At 52.9% G+C, this 16,157-nt stretch overlaps 1 protein-coding gene across 3 annotated transcripts in view; it reads right to left on the bottom strand.

The window, feature by feature from the left end:
* LOC311516850 (casein kinase II subunit alpha-like) overlaps positions 1-16,157 on the bottom strand; it is a 66,924-nt gene that overhangs the window by 14,085 nt on the left and 36,682 nt on the right. For all 3 annotated transcript variants that reach the window (XM_084621198.1, XM_084621200.1, XM_084621199.1), the window contains 4 exons: positions 11,407-11,518; positions 10,083-10,184; positions 8,253-8,303; positions 4,080-4,139 (listed from right to left, as the gene is read on the bottom strand). In XM_084621198.1, coding sequence (XP_084477324.1) covers positions 4,080-4,139; positions 8,253-8,303; positions 10,083-10,184; positions 11,407-11,518 — 325 coding nt within the window. The remainder of the gene's footprint in view (positions 1-4,079; positions 4,140-8,252; positions 8,304-10,082; positions 10,185-11,406; positions 11,519-16,157) is intronic.

Genomic DNA, 16,157 nt, shown 5'->3' with positions numbered 1-16,157 from the left:
GACCTTGGGGAGGGTACCACACCGGAGGTGCAGGACCCTTCCCTGGTCGGGAGGGAGCGCCGAGGGGCACAGCTCAGAGAGGCTGAGGCCTCAGAACTGGCCACTGAGGGGGAACCGGGCCCCATCCCTTCCCCAGCCGCTGAGTTCCAGGCCGAGTTGAGGAAAGATCCCTCTTTGCGGAAGCTCAGGGACCTGGCCGACCTCAGGGTGGTACGGACCATGAGGAGAGGCTGCCAGGAAAGGTTCCTGTGGGAGAAGGGGTTCCTGTACCGAGAATGGGCTCCCACAAGGGAAGTAGAGTCCTGTGGGATCAGGAGGCAGCTGGTGGTCCCCCAGAAGTATCGCCGCAGGCTCCTGTACCTGGCCCATGACATCCCCCTCGCAGGGCACCAGGGAATCCGGCGCACCCGGCAGAGGTTGCTACAGAACTTTTACTGGCCCGGGGTCTTTACCACGGTCCGGCAGTATTGCCGATCCTGTGACCCCTGTCAGAGGGTGGGGAAGGCCCGGGACAAGGAGAAAGCGGCTTTGAGACCTTTCCCCATCATAGAGGAGCCTTTCCAGAAGGTGGCCATGGACATCGTGGGGCCTCTCAGCAGGACGACCCCGTCGGGGAAGAAATACATTCTGGTGGTGGTAGATTTTGCCACCCGCTACCCCGAGGCAGTGCCCTTAGCTTCCATCGAAGCAGACACCGTGGCCGATGCGCTCCTGACCATTTTCAGCCGAGTGGGGTTCCCTAAGAAAGTCTTGACAGACCAAGGCTCCAACTTCATGTCGGCCCTGCTCCGGTGCTTGTGGGAGAAATGTGGGGTCCGGCACGACTGGGCCTCAGCGTATCACCCCCAGTCCAACGGGCTGGTGGAGAGGTTCAATGGGACGCTAAAGATGATGCTGAAAACCTTTATGAACCAGCACCCGCAGGATTGGGACAAGTACTTACCTCACCTGCTGTTCGTGTACAGGGAGGTACCCCAGGAATCTACTGGATTTTCGCCTTTCGAACTGTTATATGGAAGGAGGGTGAGGGGCCCCCTGGACCTGATGAGAGACGAGTGGGAGGGGAAGGCCACTCCCGATGGAGAGTCAGTGGTGGAGTATGTCCTGATCTTCCGAGAGAGACTGGCTGAACTCATGGGCCTGGCCAGGGAGAATCTGGCCAGAGCCCAGAGGAAGCAGAAGGTCTGGTATGACCGCATGGCGTGGGACCCTGCCTACGCCACCAGGGATCAGGTGATGGTTCTCATCCCCGTGACAAAGAACAAACTACAGGCCGCCTGGGAGGGCCCTTTCAAGGTCGTCAAGCAGCTCAATGAGGTAAACTATGTGGTGGAGCTGTCGAACCGAGCGCACCACCGCCGCGTGTACCATGTGAATATGATGAAGCCATATTATGCCAGGGGGACTGTGGTGTTGGCTGTGTGTGGACATTGGGAGGAGCAGGGAGATGACCCTTTAGTAGATCTATTCCCTGGGACCAGAGCTGGTGCCCCCCTGGAAACAATTCCCCTCTCGGATCAGCTAACCCCTGCCCAGCAAGCTGAGGTCAGGGGGGTGCTGCATCCCTACCGACAGCTGTTTTCCAACCAGCCTGGACGCACTAATCTGACTGTCCACCGGGTGCTGACAGGGTCGCACCCGCCGATAAGATGCTCCCCCTTCCGAGTCACAGGGAAAACTGCTCAGGACCTGGAAAGAGAGGTCCAGGACATGCTGGCTTTGGGGGTGATCCAGACATCACCCAGCCCTTGGGCCTCGCCGGTGGTGCTGGTCCCCAAAAAAGATGGGTCAGTCTGGTTCTGTGTGGACTATCAGAAGCTCAATGCCATCACTGTATCTGATGCCTACCCCATGCCCAGGCTGGACGAGCTCCTAGACAAGCTGGGGGGAGCTTGGTACCTTACCACCATGGACCTTACAAAGGGCTACTGGCAAGTGCCGCTGGATGCAGATGCCCGGCTGAAATCGGCCTTTATCACCCCTCTGGGGCTCTAGGAGTTCCTGACCCTGCCTTTCGGCCTCAAGGGAGCGCCGGCCACCTTCCAGCGCCTAGTGGACCAGCTACTGAGGGGGATGGAGAGTTTTGCCGTTGCGTATATTGATGACATCTGTGTCTTTAGCCAGACCTGGGAGGACCACGTGTCCCAGGTTAGACAAGTGCTGGACCGACTCCAGGGGGCTGGGCTGACTGTAAAAGCGGAGAAGTGCAAGGTGGGGATAGCTGAAGTATCTTACCTGGGCCATCGGGTGGGGAGCGGCCACCTAAAGCCGGAACCAGCTAAGATGGAGGTGATCAGAGACTGGCCCGCTCCCCACACCAAAAAGCAGGTCCAAGCCTTTATTGGGACGGCAGGATACTACTGAAGATTTGTGCCCCACTTTAGCGCCATAGCCACCCCCATCACTGAGCTATGCAAGAAGGGGAAGCCAGACAAGGTGGTCTGGACCGAGCAGTGCCAGGAGGCTTTCCGGGCGCTGAAGGAGGCTCTGGTCAGTGGCCCAGTTCTGGCAAACCCAGACTTTGACAAGCCCTTTGTGGTGTTCACCAACGCCTCAGACACGGGACTGGGGGAGGTGTTAATGCAGGAGGATGAAAAGGGGGAGAGACACCCCATCGTGTACCTGAGCAAGAAGTTGCTACCCCGGGAGCAACACTACGCAGCCATCGAGAAGGAGTGCCTGGCCATGGTGTGGGCCCTCAAGAAACTAGAGCCCTATCTCTTCGGGCGACACTTCACCGTCTACACCGACCACTCTCCCCTGACCTGGCTGCACCAGATGTAAGGAGCCAACGCCAAGCTCCTGAGATGGAGCCTGCTCCTGCAGGATTACGACATGGACGTGGTCCACGTGAAGGGAAGTGCCAACCTGATAGCGGATGCGCTGTCCCGGAGAGGGGGCCCCGAACTTCCCTAGGTCACTGGTCACAGTGACCCCGCTCAGTTCAGTCTCAAAGGGGGGAGAGATGTGACGATGTGACGCAGCAGAGAGGGGGGAGTGTTGACCTGGGAATGTGCCCTGGGGATGGGAGACCTGAGAGCCTGTCACCTGAGCCAGGAGGGGGACGGGGAGGTAACAACTCTGCCCAGGAATGTGAACAGAGGCTGCAGAAGGGAGCCTGCTGGGGGGGTTTAGTTTCAGTTTGGGGCTGGGTGGAGGAACACAGGGAACCCCAGGGCTGGGGTCTAAGCTCCCTGCTCCCCCAGAAGGACTTGACTGAGGGGTCCAGGGTATACCCACAAGCTCTGTTTTGGACTGTGTTCCTGTTGTCCAATAAACCTTCTGTTTTACTGGCTGGCTGAGAGTCTCAGTGAATCCCAGGAAGAGGGGTGCAGGGCCTGGACTCCCCCACACTCCGGGACACCTTTGGCCCAGGGGTTAGTGCTCTGCAGCACCGTGCAAAACTCCCTGGTTCAATTCTCAGTCCCAGACTCTCACTGGCCCAGCCCAGTGCCAAGGGTGAGACCTAGGTTTCATTTCTCTCTTGCTTCTCAAGCCCACGCATTCAGATATCCCTTCACAGGGGCCTCCTGTGACCAAGGAGCTGCGCAACGGGATTCCAGCCAGTCAATGGCGGCAATGCGGGACCAGGTGACACCTAGATAAAGCGCTGACACCCCCCCTTCACACTGGCCAGTCAGCTTAGAAAGCCCCATGCTGGCTGCTTGCATCTAACACCAACCCTGATACTGGGCCTGAAGCGGGGAAGGAGGATGGATGGCTTCTCAGGGTCACAGGACCTCAACGAGTCAGTGACTTTGGGACCTCCACATCCTGAGACATAGTCCCACTCACCAACAAACTCTACAGCCTGCTTTATCTGCCCGGGCTGGGATTTACCTGTGAGCGCCTTGTGTTGCTGCTCAAGAAGCCATCATGTGTGGCTAGCAGGCACCAGCTAAGTGGCTGCTGTTCCCTGCCTTTGCATTCTGACTACAGGGAGGAGACGTAGCACCTCACCCCAGATCACTTCCGATATAGAGCACCCCCCATCACCTTAGGAAGTTAGGGTGCGTCTCCAGGAAGATAGGCGAGGTCCCTGCCCTGCTGCAGGAGTTCCTCTGTCTCGGGGCACTCACCTTTAGGATTTCATACATGTAGAATCGAATGTCGAAGTCAGATAGTGTCTGATACAATTGCTGCAAGCAAGGAATGGGAGAGCAGTTACTGAAACGCCCCCACGCTTGTGCACAGCATCTTGTCGTCTCCTGTAAGAGCTCTGGGGCAGTGACATGCACGTCTATTGGCATGACAGCACCACTGCACACCACGTAGCAAGTCAGGGGCTCGCTAGCCCCCTGCACAACCGCAGGAATTGCACACACAGAGGAGAACTTTCATGCCCAGACCTCAGGCCCTGAAACTCCAGGCCTGGCCAACCAACTGGGAATGCTCCTGGATGGGGCCCAGGGAGAGAAGCAATCTCGAAGGACTGGGTCCGGACTCAGGCCATTCTGGGCTCTTAAGATGGTAACCCTCACCCTGGTAGGTCTCTAGTGCACAGCCCACAGGGCCTGCTTCGTGCCCCAACTGTTACAACCAGGAATGATCAATACCAGGGATCTCAAACTCAAATCAACACAAGGGCCACATGAGGACTAGTACATTGGCCTGAGGGCCTCATCACTGAAACCTTTTCATACAACGATACAAAAGTATAGTCAAAAATGAAAACAATGAAGAGTAATATAGCGTGCTATTAAAAGTCAATGTATTAACTTTTTAAAAACTGTAATGCGAAGAGGGGTTTTAATAAAATATAAACACCTGTAACTATTCCTTATGCGGTCAGTAACACTGATGATGATCCACACTAACAGTCTATCAACATCGCTGTAATGGCAGGAACTTTTAAAAGTAACTATCCATACAAAATACACTGCCACTTTTAACAAACATTCTTCCCAACTACGCACAGCAAAGAATCATACATGCTGAACTTCATACCTCAGACTGCTTGTCTAGTCCATGAGGCCCCGCCCCTGCCCCGCTTCTTCCAACTCCTTCCCCAAAGTCCCCGCCCCAACTCCAACCCCTTCCCCAAATCCCGGCCCCAGCCCCGCCTCTTCTCTGCCTCCTCCCCAAGTGTGCTGCGTCCCCGCTCCTCCCCACCTCCTGAAAAGTCCTAAACAATGCCAAACAGCTGTTTGGCTGCAGGAAATGCTGGGAAGTAGGCAGAGGAGCGGGGACGCGGTGCACTCAGGGGGTTGGGTTGGGGGGGGAGCTTGGCTGCCAGTAGAGTTGCGCATATGGCGGGCCGCAGGAAATAACTCTGCAGGCCACATGCAGCCCACATGTTTGAGACCCCTCATCAATACCAACAGAAGAGGAACTGAACCCACAAACTGGTCAACCTCACATTCCATGGATGCCTTCATCCGCACTCCACTACTCCCAGATCGTGAAATGGAGGTAGAGCAGATGGCCCAAGATGCTCCTGTCCTAGGCCTAGGAACAGGGAAAACTTGGTCCTACTAGATCCTGGCACTGAGGATGGAGTGAGAACATCACTTCTCAAACTGCCCTGCACCGTGACCCCCTTCTGACAACAAAAATTACTACACGACCCCAGGAGGGGGGACCAAAGCCCGTGGGGGATGGGGGGCAAAGCTGAAGCCCAAGGGCTTCTGCCTTGGGCGGGGAGCATGTAACCTTAGCCCTGGGCAGTGGGGCTCAAGCTTCGGCTTCAGCCCTGGGCAGTGGGGCTTGGGCCCTGGACCCCAGCAAGTCTAACGTCAGCCTTGGCAACCCCATTAAAATGGGGTCGTGACCCACTTTGGCGTCCCGACTCACAGTTTGAGAACCCCTGAGGTAGAAGAACCAGGATGGAAAAAGAATGCACGACTGTGCTGAAACAACCCACAGAGGGCAGATGGCACCTGTCTGAGACAGGTCAGAGATGAGCCCCTTGGCACACAGGAAAGAATCATAGAATCATAGAATCATAGAATATCAGGGTTGGAAGGGACCCCAGAAGGTCATCTAGTCCAACCCCCTGCTCCAAGCAGGACCAATTCCCAGTTAAATCATCCCAGCCAGGGCTTTGTCAAGCCTGACCTTAAAAACCTCTAAGGAAGGAGATTCTACCACCTCCCTAGGTAACGCATTCCAGTGTTTCACCACCCTCCTAGTGAAAAAGTTTTTCCTAATATCCAATCTAAACCTCCCCCACTGCAACTTGAGACCATTACTCCTCGTTCTGTCATCTGCTACCATTGAGAACAGTCTAGAGCCATCCTCTTTGGAACCCCCTTTCAGGTAGTTGAAAGCAGCTATCAAATCCCCCCTCATTCTTCTCTTCTGCAGGCTAAACAATCCCAGCTCCCTCAGCCTCTCCTCATAAGTCATGTGTTCCAGTCCCCTAATCATTTTTGTTGCCCTTCGCTGGACTCTCTCCAATTTATCCACATCCTTCTTGAAGTGTGGGGCCCAAAACTGGACACAGTACTCCAGATGAGGCCTCACCAATGTCGAATAGAGGGGAACGATCACGTCCCTCGATCTGCTCGCTATGCCCCTACTTATACATCCCAAAATGCCATTGGCCTTCTTGGCAACAAGGGCACACTGCTGACTCATATCCAGCTTCTCGTCCACTGTCACCCCTAGGTCCTTTTCCGCAGAACTGCTGCCTAGCCATTCGGTCCCTAGTCTGTAGCTGTGCATTGGGTTCTTCCGTCCTAAGTGCAGGACCCTGCACTTATCCTTATTGAACCTCATCAGATTCCTTTTGGCCCAATCTTCCAATTGGTCTAGGTCCTTCTGTATCCTATCCCTCCCCTCCAGCGTATCTACCACTCCTCCCAGTTTAGTATCATCCGCAAATTTGCTGAGAGTGCAATCCACACCATCCTCCAGATCATTTATGAAGATATTGAATAAAACCGGCCCCAGGACCGACCCTTGGGGCACTCCACTTGACACCGGCTGCCAACTAGACATGGAGCCATTGATCACTACCCGTTGAGCCCGACAATCTAGCCAGCTTTCTACCCACCTTATAGTGCATTCATCCAGCCCATACTTCCTTAACTTGCTGACAAGAATACTATGGGAGACCGTGTCAAAAGCTTTGCTAAAGTCAAGAAACAATACATCCACTGCTTTCCCTTCATCCACAGAACCAGTAATCTCATCATAAAAGGCGATTAGATTAGTCAGGCATGACCTTCCCTTGGTGAATCCATGCTGGCTGTTCCTGATCACTTTCCTCTCATGCAAGTGCTTCAGGATTGATTCTTTGAGGACCTGCTCCATGATTTTTCCAGGGACTGAGGTGAGGCTGACTGGCCTGTAGTTCCCAGGATCTTCCTTCTTCCCTTTTTTAAAGATTGGCACTACATTAGCCTTTTTCCAGTCATCCGGGACTTCCCCGGTTCGCCACGAGTTTTCAAAGATAATGGCCAGTGGCTCTGCAATCACAGCCGCCAATTCCTTCAGCACTCTCGGATGCAACTCGTCCGGCCCCATGGACTTGTGCACGTCCAGCTTTTCTAAATAGTCCCTAACCGCCTCTATCTAAAGAGAGGGGGTCTGACTGTAACATCAAGGAGACACTGGGGTTAAAGGACACTTCCCACTGAAAATAACACCAATGGGGACAGAGAGGGGCCTAACCACTACGTCACTCTCACAACACATACTAATAATAGAATCATAGACGATTATGACTGGAAGAGACCTCAGGTGGTCATCTAGTCCCACCCTCTGGTCAGACACACTTGTTTTTCCATTTTGAACCCGTTGGAGGCCTTGTCCCCGGGTCCGAATAAAATAATGCTCATTTGGCCAACTGCATTAGGTGCCTGTCAGCTTCCTCAAAGCATCACATACAGGCCCCTGCCAGAGACAGGACACAGGGCAGAGGTAGGCTACCCCTCTGAACAGTGTAACAGAGCTGGAGGGATACCAGCAAGATCAATCCAGTGCAGCAATTCCTATCCCATGCATCAAGCTCCTGGGTTCCTCCCCCAGATTTTAAGCCCCTTCAGTCAACAGCAAGAGCACATCCCTGAGGGGGTCGGTGATGACTCCAGGTCACAGAGTCAGCATTTCTCAACCCACCTGCACTGAAGGGTGACAGTAACCATTTCTGTGGCCTTGTTGGGCTCGGAAGCAGAGGCCCGCTCGAGGCCTTCCCCTCCCCTGCATGAGGCAATGAGGGGCTGGGCACAGAAGTTATGTACTGGGCAGGAATCCGAGCATGACCTGATATTACAGGGAACATCTGCAAGTGGCTGGAGGTCACTTACCTTGAAGTCTGTGTTGTTGACATGTTCAAAGACCAGGGCAGGCGTGCGAGACTGTGAGGCAGCACCAGCCATTCCAAGGCAGAGAAAGAAAAGAAAGTGGTTTAGTCCTGCACACAGACAACAGAGCCAGCCAGGGGTTTAGCAAGGCAGATACAAGAAGCAGGTCTCTTGCCCTGTTTAGGGCCCAGAGCCCTTCACTAGCCACAGTGTGCTCCCATCTCAGTAGTGCTCTCCCTCTCAAAGGGTCCTGAGGAGCTTCACGCGCAGCGTTACACTGCACACAGCTACACTAGAGAACTGGACTGGAAAGCCACCTGCGCCAGGATCATCTCCAGTTGTGTGTCTAGTGCCCAGCGTTAAGGTATTCCACACACCATAACACAAAAACGCACATGCACACATAGATATTAATCACTTCACCAGCCAATGAAATGCAGCCACCTCTGGGGTGAGATGCAGCAAGTACTTAACAGCAATACTACAAAGCAGTTTAGGGCAGGCATGAAGGAAAACGCTGCATCCAACTGAGGTCTGATTTATCCCAGCGGTGCCCACCAGCACTGCTGCGGTCAGTGTACAGCTCTGCTCCGAGACGCCACCTGGTGACTCCCAGCTTTGCCCTCTTTTGGCAGCTTCCAGATCCTGCATGCTCAGCTTTCACATGAAAAAACAACTGTTTGGTTGCCAGAAGCACACATTTCCCTTCGACTCTCCAACGCCAGCCAGACTCCTCCTGTTTCCCACATCACCACTGGGACTAAGGCGCCTGCAGCAGGAACCGAGTTGGCAAGTCTGCTGTTGACGCACAGGGCAGAATGGAACCCTGCTGACTCCCAGAGTTGCCCTGGCTCGGTGGGGACGGGGGGAGTAAATGCTCCTTTGGCCAGTACCAGAGGCAGGTGTGACAGACAAAGGAGGCTGCCATGGGGCATAAGAAGTGAACAGTTATTCTGTTGTCACTTTTCTGATCGTAACCTCACTTTAAGCCCAGCCAGTGCTTCCAACACGAACCCCTCTTTGCAAGGGGTCAGCAAGAGCATGCCATGCTACAAAGATCACATCTGTTCCCTTATTGTAACGTGCTACATTAAAGGTGTCAGTCCAGGAGCAAGTGTCCAGTTCAAGACAACCAGCCCGTCTATAGAACCATCCAGAGCCAGAGCCTGAACAGGCCTGTTTCTCCGCCATCCCCCGCGAAGCCGTCAGCGCAGCCCATGCCAAGCGTGGGAAGTGCCACCTAAAGCACAGACAGAAGCACTGGGGTGCAGTATCCTGCAGCCTCACTTGCCCGTTAACAAACTAGAAGGGCTCCCAAGGGGGCACCTTCAAAATCAGCTTGTTATTGACCTGCAGGTTAGTGGGCAAGGCAGAGTCGCCCACCAGAGACCCACAAAATGGGGCAAGAGAGCAGATGCTCCAAAGGGTAAACATCTCAGCTAATATAAGGTGACCTGGGGATACTCACTCCCCCCCGGACACAAAACCTCCTTTACCTGGGTGCTAGAGGGCTGCACAGAGGCCCCACCTGTTACCCCCAAGGCTCCTGAAACAGCCAGAGGGATCACTGCAGCAGTGGAAGAGTCTTCCCCCACCACCCATGACTAGAGGGCTGAACATATGGCCCTGACAGCTCTCCCTGCCCATAACTCCCTGTATGGGAGGCATGCTGCTGCCACAAGGCCAAGAAACATGTTCCAGCTCAGCCACAAGTCACTGGGCTTGATGTAGGAATCACTGGGTGAAACCACGGCCGGCATTAGTCACCGCAGACTAGGCTACTAGGATTCCTTCTCATCTTCAACCCCTTCCCTTCCAGCCCATGCTCCTTACCACGGGGTCTTTGACTATATCTAGCAGACTGATAATATTGGGGCCTCCTCGGAGATTCTCCAGGATCTTAATCTCACGCTTGATTTTCTTCTTTTTTACTGGCTACAAAAGAGAAAATAAGAGGGTTACCACCAGACAGACCTCACTGGACCTGTTTGCCACAATGACTTGGGTAGACAGCAGGGAAAACCTACATGGAGGATATGGGCTGAAGACAGCAGACCCCATCCAGTCTCTGAAGTGCTGTTCAGTCTGCACTCCTCCCCACGGAGAAGGGAGCTGCCGTAACACATTGTGTGTGGTGTGGAGCCATTGAAACAATGAGCTGCAATCAGGTTTCATCGTCCTGGGAGTGAGGACACAGTTACTGTTTCTCCTCTGGGCGGTGGGTAGCTGCACTGGTCTCAGCTTGTGAATTTAGTGCTGGATTGTCAGGGCTGCTGTGACGTACTGAGATGGCAACTGAGGAGCCTCAGTGCTCACCCGCCACAGCATTCATGAACTCCACACACAGCACCACTGAGATGCAGCCATCTCGGGGGAGGGGAGCAGACGTTTCGGCCAAGTATATCATAAGAACATAAGAACGGCCATACTGGGTCAGACCAAAGGTGCCAGGGCCAGGGGCCCCAGAGGGAATGGACAGAACAGGGAATCCTCCAGTGATCCCTCCCCTGTCGCTCATTCCCAGCTTCTGGCAAACAGAGGCCAGGGACACCATCCCTGCCCATCCTGGCTAACAGCCATTGACGGCCCTGCCCTCCCTGAGCTCACCTCGTTCTTCTTTGAACCCTGCTCTAGTCATGGCCAACCTCTGCTGCTACTTTAGTTTTAGATCACAGCAACAACAAGGCCTGGTGCATCTGGGAGTGAGTGAGAGTGAGTGTGTGTGTCCCGTAGCACCTCCAAGTGGGGCAGAGACTGGCACATGTTAATAGACACCCCGCCCAACCTCAGAAGCTATGTCAGTGAGTGCCAGGTAAGTGGATGGTGGAGAAGAGAGGCAAAGAGGGCACATGTGGGGTTTAAATATGAGGAGGAGCACAGAATTTCCCTTCAGTCACCGGGGAATGTGCGCTGATCTTCCTGCCTCTCCCATGGACTCTTCATCACATCAGCTCTCTGAGCTGCGGGTAGAGAGAGGAGGACAGGACAGACAAAGAAAAGTTCTCCCTTCCTGTCTCATAACTACAGCCTTCCTCAGCAAAGGATCCATCACCCAAAGATCAATAGCACAGACCTCAAATACACAGGGAAAGGGTGAACAAGAAGCACCAGGTGGGGAACAGGATGGGGTTCAAGGCCCCCTGCCCAACATACCCACCTTAAGGATTTTCACCACAACTTTTTCATTGTTCGTGATGTTGATGGCTTCAAAGACTTCACTGTATTTGCCACGGCCAAGTTTCCGCACAAGCTGGTAGTCATCTTGGTTGCTGTACAAAAAGAGAAGATGAAGGAGGAGAACCCAGGTCAGAACCAAACACTGGGTCATTTTCAGAGAGCAGTTCTCCCAAAGATTCTGGTGAGGGCAAGAGAACTAGGAGCTGTTCTATAGCATATAGGGCTTCACAAATGTACCCACAAATCCTAGACCTGGTGAAAAGCAGCTGCCATTGCAAAGGAATACTGCTCTCTTGTGTACCTCAAAAGGACTCAGAGGGCTTTATGATTAGATACTAACAGAGAACACTTCACTCACCCACTGAAATACAACCTTCTCTGGGATGGGACACAACAGCTTGTGACGAAGTGGGACTGTTCTTAATGTTTCCTCTGAATACTGTAGGGGTGCCTCAGTTTCCCCTATGCATTTCTTAAGTCTCTAGGGGGTGGGATAAGGGGGTGTAATTGTTGCAGAGCAAAGGGCCAGTGTACATAAATGGCCGACACTCTGTCTCCTGGCAACTGATGGCCTGGACTCTTCCCCGCTGCAAGGTGATAGCTAAAGGTGACAAATCAGATGTCAAGAATTATAACATTCATAAACCAGTCGGAGAACACTTCAATCTCTCTGGTCACGCAATCACAGACATGAAGGTCGTTATCTTAAAACAAAAAAACTTCAAATCCAGACTCCAGCGAGAAACTGCTGAATTGGAATTCATTTGCAAATTGGATACTATTAATTTAGGCTTAAATAGAGACTGGGAGTGGCTAAGTCATTATGCAAGGTAGCCTGTTTCCTCTTGTTTTTTCCTACCCCCCCCCAGATGTTCTCGTTTAACTTGGATTTAAACTTGAAGAGTGGTCAGTTTGGATGAGCTATTACCAGCAGGAGAGTGAGTTTGTGTGTGTATGGGGGTGGGGGGGATGTGAGAAAACCTGGATTTGTGCAGGAAATAGCCCAACTTGATTGTCATGCACATTGTGTAAAGAGTTGTCACTTTGGATGGGCTATCACCAGCAGGAGAGTGAATTTGTGTGGGGGGGTGGAGGGTGAGAAAACCTGGATTTGTGCTGGAAATGGCCCACCTGATGATCACTTTAGATAAGCTATTACCAGCAGGACAGTGGGGTGGGAGGAGGTATTGTTTCATATTCTCTGTGTATATATAAAGTCTGCTGCAGTTTCCACGATATGCATCTGATGAAGTGTGCTGTAGCTCACGAAAGCTTATGCTCTAATAAATTGGTTAGTCTCTAAGGTGCCACAAGTACTCCTTTTCTTTTTGCGAATACAGACTAACACGGCTGTTACTCTGAAACCTAAAGGTGTTGGAGAACAAAGGAATCCGGTGACCTCCTGGCCCGGGAAAGGGACAAAGCCCAGAGGAGGAAGGGCTGGAGAGTGAGTCAGTTTGGAGTGGCTGGGGAATTGCAGGGAAGCCCAGACGGGCATCTGGCCTCCCTGCCGCTGCCCCACCGCCCCAAGATGGACCTGACTGTGGGGTCCTGGTCTCTGTACCTACAAGCTCTGTGTTAGACCATGTTCCTGTCGTCTAATAAACCTTCTGTTTTACTGGCTGGCTGAGAGTCATGTCTGACTGCGGAGTTGGGGTGCAGGACCCACTGGCTTCCCCAGGAGCCCCATCTGTGCAGACTCGCTGCGGGAAGCGCACAGTGTGAGAAGGGGATGCTGAATGCTCTGAGGTCAAGCCCAGGAAGGTCGAAGCTGTGTAAGCTTCTTGCCCTGGAGACAGTCTGCTCACAGAGAGGAGGCTCCCCCAGAGTCCTGACTGGCTTCGTAGGGAGCAGTTCCAGAGCATCGCCTGGTGACTCCGTGACACAGCTGCTTAACAGAGTGTAAGTTCACAAGTGTGTGCGCAGATTATTGCTGGAAGAATGCAGCTACCCAGAACCCTGAAGGTAAACACTTCCATGCTGAAGAAGATGGTTTTGGCAATTCAAAAACTTGGCACTCTTCCCTTTGAGAAGCAGATGGAGTCAGGGCTCCTTGAGTCTATTGCCAGCTCCGCCCCCCAGCTACTGAGTAGCCCTGAGCAATACGTCCCCTCTTTGTGCCTCAGTTTTGCCATCTACAAATGGACAGTTGTGGGCTGTGAGGATTAATTCATTCCAAACTCCAACATCGACCGATGGAAGGCACTAAAGGAGGGCAAAGATTTACATAGTACTTGCAATGCAATGCTGCCCTCCTCTGTGCAGGGACCTGTCCATTTCTATTGATCTATAAAGGGTCATGCACGTGTGGAGCACTGTAAAAATAATCTTAACAAGGGGGAATCAGGAAATAATAGGATAAATACCACCCAGAGAACCTGCATTTAAGCTAAATCATCAGGGCTTCATGAAATTCACCTGAGAGGACTAAAGGAACTAGCAAAGCATTGGCAATTATTTCTGGTAAGTCAGGGAGGAAACGCATAAAGCCTCCAAAGATCTGATAAGAGTAAACAAGATGGGGAAAGAAAAGGAACAAGAGGCAGAGAGTTTGACTTCATACATTGCAAATTACCAGAGTCAATAAAAGGAACTGATCTCTCAACAGAGTAAAACACGGGGAGACAAGTGGACAGCATGGACACACAAACCAACCATGTCAGGCTCAGCAAATGAAGGAAACATAGTGGGTTGTGTGTGAGAGACAGCAGGGATCAGTTCTTGTTCAATGGGAAACAAGCACAGGGAAGGTCCAGGTCAGTACTAGGAAAAGGTTCATTCTAGGAACAGTCTGAGTGGCAGAACAAGCTGCCAAGGAAGGACGTAGAATTATTGTCACTGGAGAGACGCGAGGTTTTGGATTACGCTCCCCGGGGGCTGGCTGGCTCAGGAGCTTAGGAATTGGACAAGGAACCTTTCCTCTCCAGGTCACTGGTCCCAGTCCAGGCTGTTCAGCGGCCGGCATATGAAACGGGGCGGGGAGTGCGGTATATCTCAGTCCCGTTCCCAGTGGACAGAACAAACCCAACACTGCAGTTAGCACTGACTGTTGCCAGTCCCAGCACAGCAGAGCAGGCCTGGTACTAGCTCACATGAAGTTTAAGTTAAAAGCTAAAACTTATTTTACAGATTTACCTATAGTCATTAGCACTCAAAGAGCAGCCCACTTCCCCAGCGGTGAGAATTCCCATACTCCAAACCAGCCACTCACAAGAGTGGCTAAGTTTCAGAGTAACAGCCGTGTTAGTCTGTATTCGCAAAAAGAAAAGGAGTACTTGTGGCACCTTGGAGACTAACCAATTTATTTGAGCATGAGCTTTCGTGAGCTACAGCTCACTTCATCGGATGCATACCGTGGAAACTGCAGCAGACTTTATATATACACAGAGAATATGAAACAATACCTCCTCCCACCCCACTGTCCTGCTGGTAATAGCTTATCTCTCCAGACTCTCCAGACGAGGGTCATTTTTCAAGCTTACCACCAGCTCCACTGATGCTAGGAGCCCTGGGAACCCTGCTATAGGGGCATTGCTGGCTACCAAGAGCATTTTCAGTGCTGTGTCATTTAGATCTGCTCTGAGTGGAGTGACAGGACTTGGTGCTTGTAACGGGGTGGCCACCCACTCCTGCCTGGAAGGGCTCAAAAGAGCCCTGGGAGAGGGCCGGGGCTGGGAGCCTTAGGCTGGGCTGATTGGGAGGCAGGCTCAGCTGTGCCCACGCCCCAAACAGACTCCGCTGACCCTATAAAGGGGCTGCTGGGCTGAAGCTCAGGAGACTCTCCCTAGCTTCTGAGGGGGAGGGACCTGGCTGCAGGGACCTAAGCAGAGTACCTAGACTGGAGCAGGGCTGGGGAAGGGCCTGAGGAGCTGGGGAGCTCCAGTCAGGAAAGCCCCAGGCTGCGGCCTAGCATTAGGCCCACAGGTACTGGGGTTGCAGGGGACAGCCCAAGGTCAGACCGAGGCAGCAGGTCCAAACCCAACCTTGCCTGTGATGAGTGGCTTACGCTGCAGTCTGCCCCAGGGCGTGGGGGCTAGCTGATAACTGGCAGGAGCCTACGACTGAGGTGAGGTAGAGATAGGGGGTAGGGGTTCCCCGGGGAGGGGAGACCCTGCAAGTGAGGGGTTACTGCCAGGGGGCAGCACCCTGGTGTACAAGGGGCACCGGGTCTGGGAGGGACACGGGGGCCCAGCATAAGCGGGACACCGGCCTGCAGAGGGCACTTCAAAGCTGGAAGTAGAGCTAATTCCCAGGACACCAGCAGGTGGTGCCCCTGGGGTGAGTCCCGCACGCTTACAGTGCTGAAAATGAGAGAAGCCACCGGATGCCTATCTATACATAAAGCTAACAGACAGTCCAGCTCCACAGGTGTTAGCAATGATGAGAAAGTATCCAAAGCGCAGACAGAGCTGAAGAGACCAGCTCAGAGCAATAGGGGCTTCAAAATTTGTTACTATAACTTGATTTTAATCTTCTTTTAAATTATAAAAACCTACCAAAGCCAGAATCCTCAGTAACTCCCCCTATTGACTATGCTCTGCAAATCCTAATCACAGCATTAGGCACTTGGGCCAGTGTTTGCAAATGCACGGTGCTTAAAGCTGGACACCAAAATGAAAATGGCTGAATTTTCAGAGGTGCTGGGGACTTCGAATGGCAGGTGCTCAGCACCTCTAAAAGTTAAGCCACTTATTGCTAGTGTTCTATCCACTAGGCAGTGTGACCTAGTAG

Source organism: Lepidochelys olivacea (genome assembly GCF_965140295.1).
Source record: "Lepidochelys olivacea isolate rLepOli2 genome assembly, chromosome: 2".
Lineage (NCBI taxonomy): Eukaryota > Metazoa > Chordata > Testudines > Cheloniidae > Lepidochelys > Lepidochelys olivacea.
The sequence above is the reverse complement of the archived record's forward strand: the minus strand, read 5'-3'. Positions and strand labels throughout refer to the sequence as shown.